A 23,393-nucleotide genomic window follows, 5' to 3' on the forward strand; every position below is an offset into this window, starting at 1 on the left:
AGAGGAAAAAGAGAAGAAATCTCTAACAACACTTTATTTAAAATAAATCGAAAAAACTTGAATGATCAATTGGTTGATAATCAAATTTAATCTGTCGTGTTGTATTGGGTTATTAGTTATTAATAAGATAATAATAAATAATGACACAATAGATCGATATGAAAAATGATTAAAAAAATAAAAAATAATAAAAAAAAACTATTTCAATATTAATTCGTTCGTTTCAAAAAAAAAAAATACAAAAAAAAAAAAATAATAAAAAAAATTAGAAAAAGAAAAAAACAAAAAAAAGTTTTTAGAATAACAACAAAGGAACCACAAAAAGTTATGATTTTCCTAAGCTCACTCTACAACGTTACTTCTTTAATCTTGTTTTAGAAAAATTTGTAAAAAAAATAATAAAGATAAAAAAATATCCTTTTAAAAGAAAACTAGTTTGATCATCTTTATAATTATTATAATATTCCAAAAAGAGTCATATGATCTCACTAATCTAATAAGTAGTGATGGAACATAAATTATTTAGTAAGATATTCTCAAATAAGGTGTTGGCTAGACAAATTTTTGATAGTGTATATTGGATTCACAGAAATATTGGTAAATACTTGATTGTTTGTAGATGGAAAGAATTGAATTCCAACGTCAAGTTGATGATCCAATATGGTTTTCTAGATCAGCTTAAAGATTATTTAGAAAATGTACCACCCTATCTTATTAGAAATTCAATTTACCATGCCATCAAAGAGTCATTGTTGAATAGCTGCTATCCAATGCTAAGTTATATTATTAAAGATTTGAACGTGAATCCCTACGATTATGTCAGTAGATCGAATGTCTTGCTCGATTTGTCGTTGGGCGGCAGTCTAGAGTGTTTACATCTGTTGGAGGAGACACATTCATTTGCAAACGAAAATTTCTATCACTACCGAGAGAGTATCGACCAGTGCTCGTTTAAAGGTAATTTGGATATTATGAAATGGATAGCAACAAGAGCCGAGAAACACTTTTGGTCAACCGGTTTGGACAGATACTTGAGCAACGCAGTCATTGGTAACCATTTCGAGGTATTGAAATGGTTGTTTACCAATTTCGGACGGGTTGGAGCACATCCTGGAGTCAAGATAAGCTCACTTTTTGTTTACAATCGTCTGGAGATGTTGGAGTGGATGATCGCCAACCGCTATATTGAGGAACTTAGAGTCAGGTTGACACCAATGATATCCGATCGCACAATGGAGCACATTGAATGGTGCCTAAATAATAATTTCCAAATAGTTCTAGAGTATTCGGCAATTGTTCATGCAGCCAGCTTGGGTAATTTGCCACTAGTCAAATGGATTGATGAGAATGTTGCTAAAGAAGACTATTATGTTGATCAGGCAATGGAAGCTGCAGCCAAGAATGGACGTCTTCAAGTTTTGCAGTGGTTCTACTCCAGGTATACCGAATTATCTCCAAATCCACATGTCATGAATGTCGCTGCTGCAAACGGAAAACTGGAGATTGTAAAGTGGTTGCATGAGAATAGTAATCATGGTTGTACAAAAATAGCAATGAACAAGTCCAAGTGTTTGGAAACTCTTAGATGGTTACATGAGAATCGTACAGAAGGATTTACCAGAGAGGCAATCGATGAATGTAAATATAAATCAGTTGAAGTGATTCAATTCCTCTTGGACAACAAAACGGAGGATTTCACAGAGGTTGCTGTCACCAATGCCCTGACAAACCGACAGTTTGAAGTATTCAAAGTTCTGACACAACACGCCATAAGTTGGGGAATGGAAATCGATCTGAATATCACCGCTCTACAATTCGATACTCTATGTGCTCACGGTCAGCTGGATTTCATTCAATATCTATACGAGTGTAAAGAGGTATTTGGTGTGATGGTGACAAAGAATTCCATTGATAGGGCTGTTCAGAACGATCAATTCGAGGTACTCAAATACCTAGATTTTATTGAGAACGAAGGTTGTACAAATAGTGCATTGTCCTATTCAATCTTGGGTAACAAAGTGGAGATATTCAAATTTTTGACAGGGAAAAACTATGTGCAATGGACCAACAGACACTTTGTGGATGCAATCTCTTATTCAAGCTATGATTTGGCAGATGTAATGATTGCTAATCTATGCCCGGATTTCGATAGTGAAAAGGTGATGGAAATTGCAAAGAACTATTCACAGTTGGTAGCTAGAAATGTTAAACTTTATCTAGACCATAAAAATTTGATTTGAATGCAAATAAAAAATATTTATTTTTTGAAACCTCTAAAAAAAAAAAAAAAAGAATGTACACATTCTTCTAGTAATCAAATCTAAATCAAGTCAGTTCTTTAATGAATTAATTAAATTGTTATTTTGGTATTAGCAATTACATTTAACTCAAAAATAAATAAATAAAATAAAAAATATATTCATAACAAAGATAAAAATAAATACAAAAATTATCTAAAGTTTATTGTATAATATAAATTGGGTTGGTATCTTAGTCTGTAAGATAAATTATCAACTATTATTTCAAAAAAAAAAACAGGTAAAAACAAAACTATTCATCTAATTATCCAAACCCAAAAAAGTGTGTGGGTTTTTAAAATAATTGCAATAATTTTATTGATTTTTTTATATTTGTGTGAAATTTTGTTATTAAAATATTTCATTTTATTTGTCAATCATCATTAAATTAATATCAATTTATTTATTTTTAGATTCTAAAGTTTTGTATTAAAATAAACAACAATCAATAACAATGTCAAACGTAGCAGTATATACTTCATCAGCAACTGGAATGTTGAAGATCAAGAAGGATCAACAAGCTTTGAAGACTCTCTTGGAGGCCAAAGGTATCAAATACATTGGTATGTCTATCAGAGCAACTAGATTCTAGTTTTTTAAAACTCAACTCAATCACAGAGATTTATTAATAATTTATTTTACAATATATAAATATCATCATGATTATTTACTTGACTACTACTATTTCTAGAATATGATGTTGCTTCTGATCAAGAGAAAAGAGAGCACATGAAAAAAGTCAGTGGTAAAACCGAACTCCCACAAGTATGTGTTATCATTTGATTTGCTGCAATCATCATTTATTCAATATCTATGAATCTTGATTCACTAATTACTTTTTATTTATATATTTTAGTTGTTTGTTAATGATAAGTTTGTTGGTAACTACGATGACTGTCAAGCATTGGAGGAAGTCGACCAATTCATGGCTCTCTTCAATTAAAATAATAATAGGATAGCTTTGCATTTCCATTCAATTGAACAACCAAAACCTATTGGATGAATTTTGCAGTAAATAAATAAAAAAAATCTTGTAAAATGGAACATAAATTAATTGTTGTTGTTGATAAAATACAATTTGAAAAGTTTATTTTAATTAATTTGGTTTTTTAAATTTGATTTATATATGATAAATAATATATTACTTTGTTAGGATTGGTTGGTGGATATTTAGTTGTTAGTTTTGGAAAAAAAAACTTTATAAGTTGTTGTTGTTGGTGGAGTTGATTGATTGATTGATTATTTTCGCAATTTAAATATAGCTATTATTATTATTATTATTACTCTATTCATCATCAGTTAATTCTACAGCATCACCTTCATCAAAACTATCGCCTAGAGTGGATCCAGATGACGTCAGATTTCTATTTCTCATCATATGACCTTGATATACTGCGGGTGAAGTGGAATCTTCATCGTAGTTCCTTGGACTGACGGGTGGTGCTTTCTTTGCTGCTGGTGATGGATGATTGTTGTTGAACGATGGTGATTTGGTCATGTTGCTGGAGGATGCAGAGGTGCTCAGTTTGTTGGTTACGGGGATCGGCTCGAAAACGGGTGGTCCACCGAAAATCTTTTCAAAGTTTTGAATGATCGTTGTGATCACCATGTTTCCAAGTGCTATATCCTCGACGACGATGTCGGTCTGCGACACCAGAATGTTGGGACCAACAACGGTTGCCAAATTGGCAGGTCCCATCTTGTTCTTGGGATTCAGTGAGATTTGATTCAACAGATGAATGAGATGATGCAGCAGATTGAAATTGTGTTTCGGTAGCGAATGGATGATTCGGCTGACCTTGTTGATACGCTCGTCGGGCGACTCGATGTTGCACACATCGATGAACTCGTTGTAGCGACTGTAGGTGAGAAGCGGTTCTGGCTGCAACTCACGGAGGAACAGCTTAACGAGATTGCAAACGACGTGCACATCGAATGTGTTTGCCAAGTTATAGTCTTTGCCGTCGTCGATCATCAACTTGTATTCGACGACCTCCTTCTTTGGTCCGGACATACGGAAGAGTCCCTCCTCCTCGATGCGTCCTCTAATCACCTGGAATGCCTTGGCCACAAAGATCGGGATGCTAGTTTGGTCGCGAGTGATCAACACAGAGAGATCCTCGCCAAACACCTTTTGTTTGAGAGCATCGCCCGATTTGGCTGGCGACAACAACATCGACATACGCACCTTTGATTTCTCGAGTTCTGCCTTTCGCTTCTCGACGTAGAGTCGATACTCGTAGATATCCGGTATCATCTGGGCGAGCCATCTGTATCCTTTCTGGAAGAAGGTGTGATAGGTATCGAGATAGTCACACAGCTTCTCGACAGTCTCAAACTCTGCAATGATATTGGTGTCGTTCAACTGTGTTGAAGTATCGATGCCGATCAACTCGAAATCCTTTTTCAGCGTATCGCATTCCTGTTCTTGTTCTGTGATCTTTGTTGGTTTTACACTCTTATTCTTCTTTAGATTGTTCAAATCCGATAGCGATGCATCGTAAGCAACTCTAACTTTATCATATTCTCTTTTTGATTCCTTGATAATTTAAAATAAAAAAAAAGAAGTGAGTTGAGTGATTAGTTATGATGATGATGATGTTGATGATATTATTAATTTATCACAACACACTAGCTTGTGTGAACATTTCAACTTACTTGAGCTTGTTTCAACTCTGTTTTAACCATCTTTTTAAGTGGATCACTGACATCGTTGACCAACGATGAATTCAACTTTGCCTTGAGATCTTCGAAGCCAGCTTGAAACTCACCAATCTTTGAGAGAATACCAGAGAGAATCACTAGATCCTGATAGTTATCTCTTACATGGACACTATAGTCAATGAAACTGTCTGCCAACTCTGTACCATCTTGAATACTGACACCAGTACTAACTGTTTCCTTCTCAATTGCCTTTGTAAGTTTTCTTAAATAAAATCTTGATTCTTGTACTTGCTATTAAATTAAATTTGTTTTTTTTAAAAAATTAATTTAATAAAATAAATATCTAGTTAGATTATCTTTGTTTTTATATAAAGATATCATCTTCTAATTATACATACTTTTTCCAACTCTTTCATTTGTTCAGGTTCCAGAGTGTTCTCTCTGCTTGATGTCTTTTCCAAAACATTTTGTTTTGTTATAGCAAATGTCTTTTTAAATTTCTTCATTCTGCTCTATATATTTATATATATTTTGAAAAACTAAAATGATAATAAACAAAGTTAGAATCACAAAGTTAAATTATTTTGTTGTTTTAATAATAATAATAATATTGAGTTGAATGATAGTCAGGTAAATTCAATAGTGAAATTTGTTAAAAAATAATAATAAAAAACAAATCTAAATGAGTGTGTGAATGTACATACAACTCAAAAGTTAAAAGCTAAGATATCTATTGTTTGTTGTTGAAATGAAGGAGGAGGTGAAGTTTTTGAATTGAATTGAATGTCAATAGAAGTCGATTTTAATCTTACTTGTTTGGTTTGATGAAGTACTACTTTCTTTATTTTATTCAATTCTAAGATAAGAGTATTTAAATCTAATAAATAATAATAATAACTGATTTATCAATTTTATTTGTTTAAAAATAACATAAAATATAAGAAAATCGATAGGTTTTGATTCAATGACTTTTTTTAGATTGAATTATTTGAAAACACAGATAAGATAGTTAAAAAAAAAATGAGTACCACACTAATCCAAAAGCCAAGAGTGTTATTGCAAAAAAAAAAAAAAAAAAAAAAAATTGATTTTTTTGGAATTGTGTGTTGAATAAATCTTTTTTTTTTTTGATTACCACCAAATACGTTAAAATATTCAATTTTTTGTAAAGTGGTTTGGGGAAAAATACATACACAAACAGATAATAATAATAATGGTAATTCTATTTTATCATACCAAACACATAAAAAATATTGATCAAGTACATGATCATCAAGCTTTGTATAAATAACAATTATTATTATTTATATGTACGAAACGATATGATAGGAATAAATTTATATTGTTATTGGTTTTTTTATTTTCTTCCTTTTCAGTCATTCTATTCTTATTAAAATAATAAAATAAAGCATAATTAATTTATAATATGTTGGAAAAACAATTATTTTCATATGTATTGAATATTATTTATCTTAGGAATAAAATTTTTCAATATGTTCAATGGATAAATCGGTCGGTACTGAAATCAAATAGGTCGGTTGGGTGGAATGGTTTGTTGTCGGATCCACTCCTCCTAATACAATATCAATATGTAGAGCAACTGAAATCACAGAGCTCAAAGAATGCTATGAAGAAACTCGATAACTATAGAATCTACAAACTGTTTCAACTGGCGATCCAAGTCGGGAGTCTTGAGATAATTCGCTTCCTCTTTGAAGAGAAACTGTTTAGATTCTCGTTTTATCACTATGGTGAATGTTCGTGTTGCGACAACCTCTTGATGTACGCAGTCAACTACCACCTCAGAGACGCCGTTGGACAGCCGCGTCTCGATGTCATCGAGTATCTGGTGACCGAAGTCGAAAATAAATATATGGAACCAACCACCGGTAAACCCGTGAGATGGAACTACAATTTCCGATGGAATATATTCAAAGCGACTGATCTCATGATTCTGCTATTTCGTTTGGCACCACTCAAAATGATTTTACGCCAACGTGCCAACCAAAACTACAGTTTCACACAAACCTATTTAGAATATTTCTATCATCATCAAGAATCATCTATAAACAAAATATCTTCATCAATTTATGATCATAATATCGATTAATAAACATATATTTAACTTTACACCATATACTTTTCATAATTATGATTTTGGACGCGCCAAATTTTTTTTTGAATCAACACACACTCGCTGAAAAAACAAAAAAAGTGGTTGAAAAATGAAACAAAAAAATTTCAGTAAATTTTGCAAAATTTTTAATTGCACAAAAAGCGTATGTGAAGAAATGTTTGTTTGATTGTTTATTTTTTTTTTTAAACAATAGATATAGCAGTTAGATATAGATTTATATAGTTGTTTAAAGTATAAAAATGACAAAATGTATACATACAGATTGTACTATGCACTTTGACAGACCGTTTCATTTGAAACGTCATGAAGAAGATGCTACTCATTACTGCAAGAATGCTGCGGAATGCGAGAAAAACATGGCGGGAAGACCTTCGAAACACAAAGATCCGACTCCTCACCATTGTGAGCCGTGTAACGCTTATTTCAGCAGACCAGAGGATCTCACCAGACATTTGGGATCGCTTAAGCATCGGAATGTAATGTTGGAGGGTGTCAAACAGGTTCAGAATACAGAGTATGATGTCGATCAAACCGTCACCAATCTTATCAACGGCATTGCAGAGCAACAGCGAGAGATGACCGACATAGAGAAACTCGAGCATCTCCATCAAACTCATCCAATTACCATCATCGTTGCCGACGAAGATGAAGGGACACACAGTGGTATCTTTGTTAATTTCCTTGCTGTCTTTAGAGATTTACTTAAAGATCATAAATTAATTGTAAGTAAGATAAAAAAAAAATAGAAAAGAAAAAGAAAAGAAATATATATTATTATATTATATTTATTAATTTATTCATATTCATATTTTCTTTAGAAAACAAATGTAAAAATAACATTAAAACTTGGATACAAGCTATATCATGTCGGTAATGGCCAACAAGAGAAGACCAAGTTTTTCGTTTGCGGAACCATGGGAATAGTCGATCCGGCACCTCCATCGAATGCACAATTCAAAGACAGACCATTCATTGTCTATCATGGAAGTGAGGATATCATAGAGTTTGTTACAAAGCTGCAGCAACTGGCCGATGAAATCAACATCTATTCCGGTGAGAGTTGCATTCCACTCGATGGAGTGAAATACAATGTAACGATAGAGTTTGCTGATCAAAGTCCGATGGCTGCCGACACCACAACAGGCGAGTGTGAAGTGTACTTGGAGAATCTTTGGTTGCATAATCACGAGCATCATGGCGACACCACCGTTGAATTTACAGACAGCAATCCCAGCTCAAAGAGTATTACAAAAGAAGAGCACCACGAAACTGAGCGAGAAGAGGAAGAGAATAATGATGCTGCTGATAATGATGACGACGACGATGAGGAAATAAGAAAAGTACCACCAAAGAAACGTGTAAGACCATCAAAGTCAAAGGCTAAAGAAAAAGATGAAGAGATAAAAAGTCCAAAGAAACGTGGAAGACCTTCAGCTGTAAAGAAAGAAAGCGATGAAGAGGAGGAGGAGGAAGAGGAGGAAGATGAAAGAAAAGAAAAAGAGGAGTCAATGGAGGAAGACGAAGAGGAAGAAGAAAAGGAAAAGGATAAAAAGAAAAAATCAAAGAAGAAGGAAAAAGAGAAAAAGAAAGAAAAAGCTAAAAGAAAAGGAAAATCAAAAAAGTCAAAGCAAGATGAAGAAATCGATATTGAATTTACAGAGGGTGAAGATGATGATGAAGAGGAAGAAGAAGAAGAAGAAGAAGAAGAGAGATCATCTAAACATAAACAAAAGAAATCAAGAAATAAATAGATTAATTAATAAATAAATAAGAAAATATATATTATATTATAAATTAAACTTATTATTTTTTTTTGTTTGTTGTAAAACATTGTTTTATTATTTTAATTAATTTGTTTTTATTGAATCAAGAAAGTTGGTTTACCAGGAGCTGGGAGTGCACCCTTCATACCGGTGGTATCAGCGATCTCTTGACATTCTACAGAGGTCAATTCAAGTGCTCTGCAAATGTATTCCATGTTTTGACTGATGATTTCTTGTTCGTCGAATGGCATGGAGGTATCGAGGGCTTGTTTACCTTCGGTCTTGAGTTCACCTTCAATCATTCTTACGAATGCCATGATATTTGAGAGTTGTGGCTTGAGTTCATCCATCTTCTTGAGATCTTCGAGGATTGCGCTGACATCCTTGGTGAATGACTTGTTGGCATCGTTGTAGATGGTCTGGAGGTAGAGCAAAACGGTTTGTTTCCACTTGGGGAAGTTCTTGGTGATGTAGATGGTTGCCTTCTCTGCCTTGGCGTCGGTCTTTCCACCCTTGTTCTTGTTCTTCAAGAAAATACCGACCTTGTTACGTGCTTCAGAGACGGTGCTCTTGAGGTAGTCGTTGGTTCTCAAAGCGAGGTAATCAATGTTTGATGACTCTGGCCAACGGGCGGCGAGGATAGATCCCTTACCGATCATGGAGAATACCTTTTGTGAGAAATGTGGAATGATTGGGAAGAGGAGAATAGCTTGAGTTTCGATGTACTTGAAGATGAGTTCACATGACATGTTCTCGTTCTTTGCCATGGCCAACTTGTAGTGGTCACGAACGTTGAGCAAGTCAAAGAAACAGGTGTGCAATGCCTCACGGAATTGTGACTTGGCGTAGGCTTCGTCGGCCTTGTTGATGGCACGATTCATCTCACTGATAAAGATGACGTCTTGGAGACGGTTGGATTCACCGCTGTACAATTTGTCCTTCATGTCGATCATCTCTTGTACCCATTGGACTTGAGTGTGTACCTTGAACAACGAGGTCAAAGCTGTCTTGTCGACAAAGTTGGCGTCTTCAATACCGTCACCGGCATCGGCCAAAGCAATTCTGGTACCGTCGGCAGAGAATTGTTGGACGGCGTCGAACAAGGTGAGGAAATTACCACTGGACTTGGACATCTTGGCACCATTCAATTGGACGAAACCATTGGCACGAATACCCTTTGGTTGCATCTTCTCTGCAAAGATGGCAGCGTGGTTGTAGAGGAAGAAAGTAAGATGGTTTTGTACAAGATCGATACCAGAGACACGGAGATCCAATGGATACCAATAGTTGAACTCACGCTTCAATACGGCAAGAGTGTCCTTGGAGATTTCGCAACCCTCTGGGTATGGCTTGTCCAAGAGGATGTGGTCCCAGACGGCACGGGTCATTTGGGTGGCGGCGATACCAGCTGGACCAACGACCTTACCGTTGAAATCTTGATGCAACAAGTGAGCAATGGTGTAGAATGCCATGTAGATGGTAGAGTCAGAGAGTGATTCAATCAAGAATTGCTCGTCCCATGGCAACTTGGTACCGAGACCGAATGAACGAGAGCAAGCCCATTGATTCAACCAACCTACAGCAGTCTCAAAACGCTTCTTTGTCTCTGCAGAGAAGAGTTCCATCGATTCGAGAGTCTTGTTGACTTGGTCACGCCATTGGGGATCGTCTTCACCGTAGTTGATGTACCATTGGTCGGTCAAAGCGACGACACACTCGTCACCGGAACGCGAGATGACTGGAGTGGTTGGTTCAGAGTAGTTGCAAGCTTGTCCACTCTCAATCAATTGGTCTTTAATTGCCTTCTTGACGTCCTGTACTTTCTTACCGGCATGCTCACCAACAATCATGATACCCTCAGTGAAACCACGGAGATAGCAGACATCTTTGGCTTGGTCGAGCAAAGCACGATCATTCTGGGACTTGATGTTCAAGTCTTGATAAGCTTTGACAGCGGCGGTATTGGAATAACCCGGAATATCGATGATTGGAACGACTTCGAATGGGAGAACCCACTCATCCTTGATACCAAACTTCTTTCTCAATGGCTCCTTTTGTTTCAAGTCGTGGAGAGCAGCATAGTCATCGGGAGCATCCGATGGAACCGATGTTACAACACCGGTACCCTTGTTCTCGTCGATCGACAACATTGGCAATACATAGACGACCTTGTTGACGGCGAGTGGTGCTTTCAAAGCGGCACCGAGCAATTGGTCACCGGTGAACTTGGCCAAACATGGATACTTTCCGGTCTCCTCGGTCAACTCTTGGTAAGACATATTTCTGGCGGAACGTTCAGTGCAGATGAACACCTCACCATTCTTCATTTGGAAAGCACCGTACTTTCCGGTTGGGAGGATCCAACAATTGGTTTGTCCGTACATTGTCTCTGGACGAACGGTTCCTGGCACCAAGTAGATCTTCTTTCCGGTGGCAGCGACCTCCTTGAGACACTCTGGCACTGGCTCGAGAACTTCGAGCTTGATCAAAGTGAAGTTGTTTGGTTGGACACCCTCACCGGATGCACGCTCGTGATCAGCGCACTGCTGGTTGTCGGTGGTCGACCAGATCGAGTAACGCTTTCCGTACTTGACCTTTCCGAGCTCACGCAATGTCTCGAATTGCCAACGTACGAATGAATCGTAGTATTGGTTGACGTCGGTAGTGATGAAAGAACGACGCCAATCGATACCCATACCGATGGTCTGGAGATCGGTCTTGCAGTGTGGTGGGAAGTAGTTCAACCAGTAGGCAGAGTCGGCAAACTTTGGAATCTCCTCGTCTGGAATGGCCATGCTCTGCATAATCTGCCATTGGTATTTGGCGCCACCGGTCTTGGCTTGTACCTTTGACTTTTTCGACTTGAAAGCCAATGGATCGTCTTTCTTGGCGACGGCTGCTGGCTTCTCTTCGTCGTCGTTCGTCTCCTCCACTGGGAACACGGGTGGACAACCGAATTGTGCCATTTCATTCTTTAGTTTGTCGGCACAGACCTTGATTGGCATACCGGTGCAATGGAATCCGAATGGGAAGAGAACACGCTTACCCTTGAGACGTTGATACTGACACATAAACTCTGCCTTTGTGATTGTGAAAACGTGACCGATGTGGAGTCTACCGTTCATATATGGATATGGGAATGATGCCATGTACTTTGGTGCATCTTCATTCGATTGGTTCTCTGGAGCATCCACTTCGAATGCCTTTGTCTCTTCCCATTCCTTTTGAATCTCCAATTCGTAATTTCTAATGAAATCAAGTTTAGCTGTTGACTATATAAATATATTCCGTGTGTGTGTGGATTTCAAAATCAATATCAAATTGAACCACCTCATTATCATCTCTTATCCTATCACATTCAATAACAACTTACCATTTTCTTCTTGTTTCGTTGATATTTATTGTAATAATATATTGCTATAGAAATTGTTGATATAACGATTAAAGTATTAATAATCTGTATTTGCATTTTTGAGAGTAGTGTTTGTTTTAACTATAATTTGGTTGATTGATTGATTGATTTGATTGTTTATTGTTTGTTCATTTTGATTATTTACTATTATTATTATTATTATTATTATGATGTTGTATTTCTTTTTTTGTTTATTTGTTTATCATTGGATTGTTTTGTTACCTTATGATATATTAGTTTAATCGATTATATAGTTTTTAGGTTTCTACCAAATTTAGGTAGATACAATGGATGTGGTGAATGTAATGTGGGTGTGGTGATTTGTGATACAAATATTTAATGATATTATTACTAGTAATAATTAATCGGAATTTCCCAAGAATATTTAAATAACTATAATGCTATCTATCTATTCCTTAAGATGATTTTTTAAAAAAACAAAACACACACTTAAATTTTGTTCTTCATTTAAATTCAAACTTTTTTCACAATTTTTTTTTTTAAAAAACGTCGGTCAACAAAGTTGGTTTTTAAAAAAACTAAAACAAAAAAAAAAACCATATGCATAACTCTATTAATAAAGTATGGATTCTGATTTTAGCTATATTATATAAATAGATGTAAATGTTTCAATTGTGTGTTATTAGTTATGATTTTAGTTATTTTTTTTTTCTAAATGTTTTGTTTTATATTATTTTTTTTTATTTTAATGTTATTTATTATAGTATTATTATTATTAATTTGAACCAATAAAGAATTTCAAAAGTCCATTCATGTTGCTTCTTAAGCTATCTGGTTCGTGTTGGAAGAAATACATCAGAATGGCAGATGCAATCATAAATACTAAAACTTCACCATTCTTTATATAAAATGCAAATCCTCTGGTTGCTGCCATCTTCCACATGATCTCCAATGTTTGATTCAAACAATATAATGCTAATTCTGATCTTCTACTCTTTCTCCTAAACGATTGTTTTGTTTTAATATAAATAGAAAATATGTTAGTTAACCAGCAGCACTGATTGATTGATTGAATGGTTGGATGATAACATGCAAAACCAAACAACAAATAATAATAACAACAACATACTCTATTAAAATTGATAATAGACCAGCAAAGAAACCGCTAATTGCTGCAATCGATTTGTAATCTCTTCCACCAGCAAGATATTTAAAAAAGCAAATGGCCGATCCGAATGCACCGGCATAAGTACCAAGGAATGTTGATGATCTAATGATTTCAGGCAGTGATCTTGTAATAATAAATTTAAGTCTGTAGAGTTTAAATCAATCAATCAAATCAGTCAGTCAGTCAGTCAATCAATGACATTCAATAAAGATTGGTTAGTAATGTGTATTTGATCAATAGTGATGCGATGTGTGTTGTTATTTGATGCTAAAACCAATAATACATACCCTTTTCTTTTGAAAATGATTGTAGGTATAAGGAATAGTGGTGCATATAATTTGAAACCAGCAATGAATACTTGTAACCAGATTTGTGCCGCCGCCAAAGTACATGATTTGCTCCATGGATGTATTACTTTACATGATATCTGTTCTACAATTTGATTTGGTTTTGATTGTGCTGTCATTTTTAACCTGTGTTGCTATAACTATTAGCTGTGCTAAAACTATTAACTAATTATATTTAAACGACAAACTAAATAATATAAATATATCTAAATATACACAAACAACAATAATGAAATTTCAAAAAACCTTTGGCTGAATCTGTTTGCAAATTATAGTTGTGTCAAAAATGAGCAAAAAAAAAAATAACCTAAAAATTAAAAAAAAAAACGAATTTATGATTGATTTTAATGTTATTGATTTTTAAGTTATATAAATATATAAATAGATAGTTCTCAGTGAAAAAAAAAACATATACAAACAAAAACAAAAAAAAATTTGATTATTTGTTTTTAATAGAAAATATTTATATTTTTTTAGTTATTTTTTTGATGTATTTCGGCAAACAAACACTTTTTTTTTTTTTTTGCTGCAAATTTCAATGCAATAATAATATCTCAAGAAAAATTTGTCGGCAATTACTTTCATTATACATTGACTTTTTAGGAAATTGAACTCACTCACCAAAGAGTGTTTTGATATTACAACTTCATTATAAAATTTTATAAATTAAATTAAAAATCATTCTTTTTACTTTTATTATTAGCTAATATTAATTAAGAGTATTATTAAAAAATGATTTGGAATGTTCGTTGGCGTTTGTTTGTTTGTTGGTTGGTTGAATTGCGCTTGTTTTGTTGTTCATCATTAGGTTTGGTTAGAGTTAGAGATGTGTTGAATAGGAATACAATAATAATTGATTGGCTTGTATAGTAGTAGGATCACAATATACTTTTGAAGTGACCAAATCCATAAGTTTGATCGTTGCATTGATTATCGTCTCTTAAATAGTTGTGTGTGTATAGTGTATTTAAATGGAATCAACTATCAATTAGAACACTTAACCATCGCTGTTATGTTCTTCAAAAGTTAATGTTGATTTTGATGTACAATGCAATGCATATCTGTATTTGTATCGCACGCGATTTCATCCATCCCCGTTCTACTTTAAATATCTTTCTTCCTCCAAAAATGAACATTTTCTATATATTATTATTATTATTATTATTATACTTCTAACTATTACTATTACTTATTATTACTACTATATATATTAAACAACATTAAATAGTAATACTATGAGAAGAAAGTATGTCTTGGGTTATACGAGGCAACCAATACAAATGCAATGAGTGGTGATACAATCATAGCGAGAAGTGCACACCATATTCCCTTGAAGATATAGAACGACCACTTCAACACCATGTAGCCATCGGATTTCGTTGCCAAGAACACAGCAACCAAGGTAGGTGGTGAGAATACACAAACACCCAAAACACCAAATATAATAGCTCTTTTAATTATAATCTTATAATTTATACCTAAAACGTTTAAAAAGTAGAAAAGTAGATAACAAACGTCGTTAGTTAGTACATAGTGTATAGATGTTGAGACTATAGTTATTATAATTATCAATTCTTCTTCTTACCAGTAGGAATCCATGATAGACATGGATGTTTTAACCAACGTTCGTCGATCGGTGATATCATCTTGCCTTTACGAAGATCAAATGTAACGAGGAATGATGAGAGGATACAGGTGATCGTTGGTAGAAGGAAAGAGGTCATGATGATGTCAGAGAAAATGCAGGTAAGAGAGCCAGTAAAGACGATGGTGGCACCTTCGCCTTTCGGGTAGATGACCCACGCCAAAAACATATTGATGAAAAAGTTGATGATGCCAGAGACCACTCCCTGTGCGCCAAAGATGTAGAGCCACTGCGCGTTCGTCAGAGGAATCCTATTGTAGGCCCAGCCATACTTTGACTTCTCGGGATACTCCATACCGTCAAAGTCTTCCTCAAGCTCGAAATGTACTGTTTCTTCACTGTCGAGTATCATCATTCTATTTTTATAATGATTGTGCTGCTGCTGCTGCTGGTAGTCCAGAGGAGGTGGTGTGAAGAGAGCTCTCTTTAAATTTCTAAAAAAAATAAATAAATAAAAATAAAATACCAACTTTAATACTCTTCTTGCAAAATCAGACTATCTAAGGCTGTTTTGCAGGTTACTTTCAGATGGTCGAATGAGTTTTTTTGTTGTTGTTGCTGTTGTTTGGAGAATGATAATAAAAGATTAATGTGGTTTTAGTTTTGAACTTATCGAAAAAACTTCAAAAAAAACTAAAAAAAAACAAAAGTGATAAAAAAAAATTAAAAATTTCCCAATATCTTAATATGATCTACCCTATCTTCTTTTGTTGTTGAACTGGTTTTATAATGAATTTTGATATTTTCGTATATGAGGACGATGACTATTGAGATGCGATGTGGGTGTTTGGAAGGTTGGATAAAAATAAATTTAGTGCAAATGTAAATAAATAAAAAAAAACAAAAAAAAAAAATAAACAAACAAAATAAACCAATATTTATTTATTTAGCTTTTTGTTTCTTTTACTAATAATTATTATTATAGTTATTAATGATACATTAAAGTTATATTATAAAATAATAAAAGAGTTGGTTGGTGTTTTGCTAATGAATAAAAATAAAAACCAACAACAAACCTTTATAAGTAATTTTTACTCATAACGAATAAACTTGCAAACAATTTTAAAAGGAGTGAGTGTGGTGGTAGTAAATTAAAATGAATTAATTTCACTAAGAAAAAAATAATACAGTTGTGTGTGTATTTAATTTTTGTTTGCTTCAAACTGAATGAATATACATTAAAAAATGTTTGTTTATTTATTTCATTGTCATATATATCTCAGTGTTGTTTTTTTTTTTTTAATCTTTAAAAATATATATTGTTCATTTATCTATTTGATAATGTTGATGATAATCTAGTTGTTTAATTGTTTCATTTATCTAAAGGTAGAGCAATCGATTCCCATTGTCCAAAGAAGTTCCTTCTTCCTAGACAGATATTGAAATGTAGGAAACTCAATGCAAGCAACTCAAGCGGAGAAGTTCATGGAGAACTTTACAATGCACAACTCTATTTACTTGAGTCGGTTCTGTAATTACCTAACTCTCTTTACTGCATGATTATACATACTTTGTAAACATTTACAACTTGACCAAATCTCAAACTTATTCCCATTAGTAAATCAGTAAATCTTATATTAATTATTTAATACTAATTTTATATATTTTAAAATAATTATTTAAATATTTTTGGTACCATAAGAAAAAGAAATAAAATGTTTATTTTTTTTGATTTAATAGTTGGTTTAAAAAAAAAAAAAAAGGGGATAGGAGAGAGAGATTTACCTTATTATTGAATATTATATTATTCATTTGAATATATGTTGAATTATATATGTTATGATTCAATTTAATTTATGTTGATTTGGTTTCGCAAAGGGTGTTCGTTGTTGTAGTTGTTATTTTTTAGTTTTTTTTTTTTTAGTCAAGTTTGTAAGTGTTTTGATTTTTACATGTAAGAAGTAAGTAAGTCATTGTTGTTTGATTAGTTGTTGGTTACTAAATATATATATGTATAAAGGTTGATCAGGTTAGGCGCTTGGCATTGTTGTTGTTATTGTTGTTGCTGTTGCTGTTGCTGTTGTTCCTCTAACACTTTACTTGAGTGGAGTACCAATGTCTTTTCCTCTTAACTTTACACCCAAAACCTTCTCCATCTTGATCAAGATTGGTACACTTGGAATGGCGGAACCATTTTCGTATGAATTAACTACTGAAGTGGTTTCGTAAATCTTTGCAGCCAACTCCTTTTGATTCATACCGAGTTGAGTACGTGCCTTTTGAATAGCCTTTGGCACTGATGCCTTTAACTCTGGAATCTTGATTGATTCCTCTTCCTCTTCAATCTTCTTTGCATTGAATTGTGAAGATCCTTTATTTGTTCCTGCATTATCTATATTATATATTTATAAACATTTTTGATATTTTAGTTAGAACCAATAATCCTAATCATCTATTTATTTTTATCTACATACATTTCTTGGCAATTTCTGACATTGTTTTGTTTTGTTTTTGTTTATATAATTTAAATAAAATTAGGAAATAAAGATATTTATATGATTAAAAATAATAATATTGTTTTTGTAATTTTTGTTTTGTATGAATTTATTATAAATAAATAAATAAATAAATAAATAAATATTTTACAAATGAAAATGTATGATTTGAATTGTTGTTTAAAATTTTTCAACACCATCTTTATATATTTACCCATTGAAGTGAATTGGGTGAAAAAACATTGAAAAAAAAAAAAGAAAGAATTTTTTTGTAAAAAAAATTTGAACTTAGGAAAACTTTTTCTTAAGGTTTTCTCTAGCATTCCGAAATCAGATCATAAGATTAATATCATTTTAATTTACAAGCATCAAAGTTCAAAATTAAGAATTAAAAGAATCATCAATAGGAATTTTTGTGAATTCTCATTGAAATTCATAATTGGTGACAAATGAACATAAAAATAACTGACGACAATAACAATCAAAAAGTTAATAATAATAATAATAATAGTAATCAAGAAAATAGTAATGATGATGATAATGGTGATACAGTTATAAATGTATATAGAATCAATCGAAAATATCATTTTGTTTGGGATTCATCTGGTATGATTGACTTTAGAATTTTACTACTAGTTTTTTTTAATTGTAAATGATTTTTAATAATATTATTGTTTTTTTTTTTTTTTGATTGTTTATTGTTGTGGTTATTATAGATGCATATCTATTGAGAAATAAATATAGGTTGGTTGGGTGTTTAATTGGATTGGTAGTGAATACTCATACTTTGGGTGGAACGATTCCTCTGTTGCTGTCGGTAGAAGAGGTTGCATTGGGTGTTGGACAGCGATGGCTTAGACTCATTGATGAAGATAAACTTGCAATTCCACTTCCAGAGGAAATAATAAAACTAAACGAAACAAGAAACTTAGATTCAAAAAGACAAATCGATCAAATAATTGCAAAGAAACGACAAAAAGATCAACAATTCAAAGATACAAACAACGAGAACAGTGAAAGTAACATTAAAAAGCAACAAAAAAAACAAAAGAAATTAGAGAAACAACAAGAGAAACAAGCTAAACTTAACAATAATAACAATAATAATAATAATAATAATAATAATAACAATAATAATAGTAATATTAGTAAAAATGATAGTAATATCAATAATAATGATATGGAAATAGATGTAAATAATGATAATAACCAAGATAAACAACAACAACAACAACAACAACAAAAACAAACAGAGTCAAAAAATAAGAATCAACCACAAAATCAAAATCTAGAAGGATTGACACATATAAAATTATTGAATTCAATACAAGAAGTGTTAAGATATTCTAAAGATGAACAACAACTACAAGAACAACAACAACTTTTGCAAATTCAAAATATAGGTGAAAGTGTGGGTGGTGGTGATACTAATAATAATTATAACGATAGTGATAAAAGTGAAAAGAAAGCATCGATTATAGATTATGGAGTGTATATGAGTTGGAGGTCGAGAAGATCAGAGGGTTCTGTTGTGACATTCGGTGCATTGTTGCAGCAGATGTCAGAGATTGAATTACTGCGATATTATGTGTTTGAAGACTTGTGGAAGCGTGGCTACTATCTTACGAATGGCAGCAAGTTTGGTGGGTCGTTTTTAGCATACCCAGGCGATCCACTCTTGCATCATTCGGAACTGATCGTAATAGTACGCTCGCATACCCATGCAATGTCATCACATGAACTCACCACCATGGCAAGATTGGCAGTCAGTGTCAACAAAACAACTCTACTGGCTACTGCAATACCAAATGACAACCAACAACAACAACAACCTAATCAACAAACATCAGATACTAATCATAAACAAAATTATAAAATTGACTATTTAACATTGACATGGGAAGGTGTAACATAACAAATTATCAAACAAAAATCAAGCAATAAAAATAGATAAAAATCTTAAATTTGGTGCTTTAACTTTAATTTTTTTCTTTTTTAACACTATGTTCTTGAATTTTTGATCATTGACATTCAAAGATTGGTAAAAATCACTTTACACAAATTTGATAGAAAATAAACTGTTATTAAATTTAGGTTCTTGTGGGGTATCTAAATGGGGTAATTCCTTTTTAAATTGAAGGTTGTTTTTTTTAATGAGATTGAGTACACCTAAAGTACTTTGAAAGAAAAATGAAAAAATATAAAAATTATTGTTGTTTGCATCATTAACAGTTCATGATTGGTTTTTTTTCAAATTCCGTCGGTGTGGGAACTGTATTTGATTTCTTTTTTGCACTTTGATTTCTTAGACCATTCACACACTTTGATCACTATTAAAATTAAAATTAAAAAAAGAAAATGGGAAATTGAATTGTTTTTTTTTTTTTTTAATTTAATTGTAAAACAACACTTTTATGAGGTGATTCATTTTATTTTTCATACGCAACTTACTCTATATCATACTATAGAGATAAAGAATACCTTCTACGCACAACACACAAATTTACAACCAACTCTTTTTTTTTTAAATAAATAATTAAAATAATAATAATAATAAAAATAGTAATTAATTGTAATAACAAATAGTATTCATGATCTATTATTTATTTATTTGTAATCAATGAAGATTCAATAATATCAACTTTATAGAATTAAACCTATTTATTATACAAGTAAAGTTAATTCGTTCGTTTAAAGCGCAAGAACACTGCCAATAATCCAATTATACAATAACATAACATAATAAGATATCACATCATAAACATACAAGCTTGTAGATAACAGTAATTCAATTTTAGTATAATGGTACTGATATAAATAGATCCCTATAGACGAATGAATGTAAAATAAAAAGATTTCACGTCTTTTATCAATCAGAAAGATAAAATCTAAAATGAAAGATAGATCCGATGAAGATATAATAATATTATTTTTAACAAACCATATCATCATCAACATAAAAATGTTTATTACTTTACTATCTTATCTATCAATCTTCTGTTTTTAATATTCATACATCTTTATTATTAAAAATACTTGTCGATTCCAACCATATTTGTACATAATTCATTAACGACACTGGACATAACTTTTCCATATAAGTAAATAAAAGAATCATTGAAATTGAAACGATAAATAAACACAATAATTAATATCATTATTATTTCACAAACGAAAACAAATAACAACAACAAACAACAAACAACAACAACAAACAACAAAAAAAAAAAAACAAAATACATACCATATTAGATAGTAATGTATACATTATCAACTATCGTTTTTATTATTTTCAATATTTTTTTAATTGGCAACACAAACGACACACCACCACAAGTTAACACACACTCACACACACCACACACTCACACTTATATATATATATATATTACACCATCACCACTGAAAACCTCATATACAATACCAACCTATAACCATATACAGTAGCAGACTTGAGTACTGGGAATTGCTTGGCACTGTAAATTATATCATCAAACATCACCAAACTAGATTGTTGTATTTAATTTTATTTCCATAATTAAATTAATCAATAATATTTTTGAACAATTTATAAATTGTATTGCATTCTATGTATTATGTTTATGATTTTTTATTATCATAAACATCATCATCATAAACATCATCATCATTAATAATAATAATAATAATAACATAATATTTTTCTAACATTTTATTTAATAAAATTATAGATTCAAAAGTAAAATACTTGCAGATTCTCATACATCACTCTCAGAGACACACACACCTACACAACAAAATAATCAGCATCTATCGAAATTATTAATACAATTTCGAGAAATTTCACTTGACATAGTGAAATCAAATCAAATCAAATCAATCACCACACTGTCCATAGTCAAACACCACAATAACCCTCCCTCCACTTTTTTCACTGATAAATCATAATAATAATCATATTTATATTAATTAATAGTTTAATTAAAGTCATATAGAGAAACAAAAAAAAAAATGACTAGTTCTTTTTGGAAAGCATTGAAAACTATTTTTATAACATTTGGCAACCACCAACATCAACAACAGAGTTTAGAAAAGCGTAAACATAAAAACTCTAAGCACAAGCAGATAGATTATTCATCTTCAATCATTGATGATTCTTATTTACATTCCACACCAACTACCCCACCAGGTTTATCATCACCAAATATTAATTCCATAAATAGCAACAACAATAATAGTAATAGTAATAATAATAATAATAGTAATCAACTGGATCATAATATTAGTCATTTAAATTTAAATAATCCACATTTATGTCTGCCGAATCATCATGATGTTTTAGAAGAAGATATGATTGAATGGCCACAATGGGCAATAGAGTTGGGAAAGAGACGCGATCTACAGTTGGTTTCAAGAAATGGAATGGACGTTGATGCAAATCGTATGCAAGCCGGATTCAAAGGCAGAAACTATGTATATCAAGATAGAAAGTTTGTCACTGCCTACTATTGGAAAGGCTATAGCTCGATCATACACGACCAACATTTTCCAACCACCGATATAGAGATGACCGAAGAAGACAACAACTGCAATCACCCATTTTCCAGCTCACTAAACATAAGCGATCGATCGCTGATAGGTTATATATTTTGGAATATCAATTGTGAAGGACCCCCAGGATGTGTTCATGGCGGTGCTTTAGCAAGTGTTTTCGATGATAGTATGGCATGTTGTATACGTTATTATTATAATAATAGTTATGATGATGATGTTGAAGAAAGTCAAGAACAACAACAAAACCAAGAAGAAGAAAATAATAATAATAATAATAATAATAATAATAATAATAATAATAATAATATTTTAAAGATAGATAGTAATAATAATAATAGTAATAATCAATTTAAACAAAAGAAATATGCAGTAACAGCAAATCTATCTGTAAATTATAAAAAGTTTGTACCATTATTATCTGTATCATTAATAGAGACCAAAATAGAGAGAAGAGAAGGCAAAAAGATCTATGTAACTTCAGTCATCAAAGATCAAAACGGTTCAGTTAGAGCAGAAGCTACTGCCATATGGATAGTCGTTAATATGTCTTCAGTGATATCACCATCACCATTATCAACACCTCTTACTCCAAGTACACCGTTTGGTTCACAATCCCCGAGATAATAATATTAAATAATAATAATAATAATAATAATATTTATAAATTTCACAATATTTATTTTAATTAATTATTTTTAAATAATAATAATAATAATAAAGAATAGATATATAACTTTAATGTTTTTTTTTGCAATATAATTTTTAATGTGTTTTATGTTTATATGATAGATTGATACATAGATAGTTAAATTAAAATATATAAATAGAAATCATAAAGATAGATATAAATATTTAAACCACATTGATATACTATACACTATCCTGTTGTGATTACAACAAACACAAGCAAACACATATAAATAAAACTTAAAAAACACACACTTTAAACCTTAAACTTAAATGTGTGTCTGTTTATTACTGAATAAACATTATTTATATAAAAAAGGTAGAAAAACATAATAGTGTTTTAT

At 32.0% G+C, this 23,393-nt stretch overlaps 9 protein-coding genes across 9 annotated transcripts; 5 read left to right on the forward strand and 4 right to left on the reverse strand.

The window, feature by feature from the left end:
- Positions 1-506: 506 nt before the first annotated feature.
- PPL_01625 (ankyrin repeat domain-containing protein) lies at positions 507-2,240 on the forward strand (the record flags this gene model as incomplete). Its single annotated transcript, XM_020572631.1, has 1 exon — positions 507-2,240. The coding sequence occupies one exon, from the start codon at positions 507-509 to the stop codon at positions 2,238-2,240; it is 1,734 nt and encodes a 577-aa protein (XP_020436748.1).
- A 511-nt stretch (positions 2,241-2,751) lies between these two features.
- On the forward strand, positions 2,752-3,240 carry PPL_01626 (glutaredoxin; the record flags this gene model as incomplete). The annotated part of the gene is made up of 3 exons (XM_020572632.1): positions 2,752-2,860; positions 2,989-3,062; positions 3,154-3,240. The coding sequence occupies 3 exons, from the start codon at positions 2,752-2,754 to the stop codon at positions 3,238-3,240; spliced, it is 270 nt and encodes an 89-aa protein (XP_020436749.1).
- A 342-nt stretch (positions 3,241-3,582) lies between these two features.
- On the reverse strand, positions 3,583-6,341 carry gacP (RhoGAP domain-containing protein; the record flags this gene model as incomplete). The annotated part of the gene is made up of 5 exons (XM_020572633.1): positions 3,583-4,836; positions 4,956-5,252; positions 5,360-5,473; positions 5,774-5,838; positions 6,254-6,341. 5 exons carry the CDS (start codon positions 6,339-6,341, stop codon positions 3,583-3,585), a joined length of 1,818 nt encoding a protein of 605 aa, XP_020436750.1.
- A 996-nt stretch (positions 6,342-7,337) lies between these two features.
- On the forward strand, positions 7,338-8,849 carry PPL_01628 (uncharacterized protein; the record flags this gene model as incomplete). The annotated part of the gene is made up of 2 exons (XM_020572634.1): positions 7,338-7,820; positions 7,917-8,849. The coding sequence occupies 2 exons, from the start codon at positions 7,338-7,340 to the stop codon at positions 8,847-8,849; spliced, it is 1,416 nt and encodes a 471-aa protein (XP_020436751.1).
- A 107-nt stretch (positions 8,850-8,956) lies between these two features.
- leuS (leucyl-tRNA synthetase) lies at positions 8,957-12,237 on the reverse strand (the record flags this gene model as incomplete). Its single annotated transcript, XM_020572635.1, has 2 exons — positions 8,957-12,133; positions 12,235-12,237. The coding sequence occupies 2 exons, from the start codon at positions 12,235-12,237 to the stop codon at positions 8,957-8,959; spliced, it is 3,180 nt and encodes a 1,059-aa protein (XP_020436752.1).
- Positions 12,238-13,009: 772 nt separating this feature from the next.
- Positions 13,010-13,868, reverse strand: PPL_01630 (uncharacterized protein; the record flags this gene model as incomplete). Its single annotated transcript, XM_020572636.1, has 3 exons — positions 13,010-13,235; positions 13,364-13,525; positions 13,690-13,868. The coding sequence occupies 3 exons, from the start codon at positions 13,866-13,868 to the stop codon at positions 13,010-13,012; spliced, it is 567 nt and encodes a 188-aa protein (XP_020436753.1).
- Positions 13,869-14,746: 878 nt separating this feature from the next.
- PPL_01631 (helix-turn-helix domain-containing protein) lies at positions 14,747-17,830 on the reverse strand (the record flags this gene model as incomplete). Its single annotated transcript, XM_020572637.1, has 7 exons — positions 14,747-14,810; positions 15,014-15,299; positions 15,335-15,750; positions 16,091-16,158; positions 16,905-16,965; positions 17,435-17,726; positions 17,809-17,830. The coding sequence occupies 7 exons, from the start codon at positions 17,828-17,830 to the stop codon at positions 14,747-14,749; spliced, it is 1,209 nt and encodes a 402-aa protein (XP_020436754.1).
- Positions 17,831-18,278: 448 nt separating this feature from the next.
- On the forward strand, positions 18,279-19,744 carry PPL_01632 (tRNA-intron endonuclease family protein; the record flags this gene model as incomplete). The annotated part of the gene is made up of 3 exons (XM_020572638.1): positions 18,279-18,435; positions 18,651-19,320; positions 19,465-19,744. The coding sequence occupies 3 exons, from the start codon at positions 18,279-18,281 to the stop codon at positions 19,742-19,744; spliced, it is 1,107 nt and encodes a 368-aa protein (XP_020436755.1).
- A 2,075-nt stretch (positions 19,745-21,819) lies between these two features.
- On the forward strand, positions 21,820-22,986 carry PPL_01633 (uncharacterized protein; the record flags this gene model as incomplete). Its single annotated transcript, XM_020572639.1, has 1 exon — positions 21,820-22,986. One exon carries the CDS (start codon positions 21,820-21,822, stop codon positions 22,984-22,986), a length of 1,167 nt encoding a protein of 388 aa, XP_020436756.1.
- Between the last annotated feature and the right edge of the window lie 407 nt (positions 22,987-23,393).

The sequence above is a fragment of the Heterostelium album genome, assembly GCF_000004825.1.
Source record: "Heterostelium album PN500 unplaced genomic scaffold PPL_scaffold2, whole genome shotgun sequence".
NCBI lineage: Eukaryota > Evosea > Eumycetozoa > Acytosteliales > Acytosteliaceae > Heterostelium > Heterostelium album.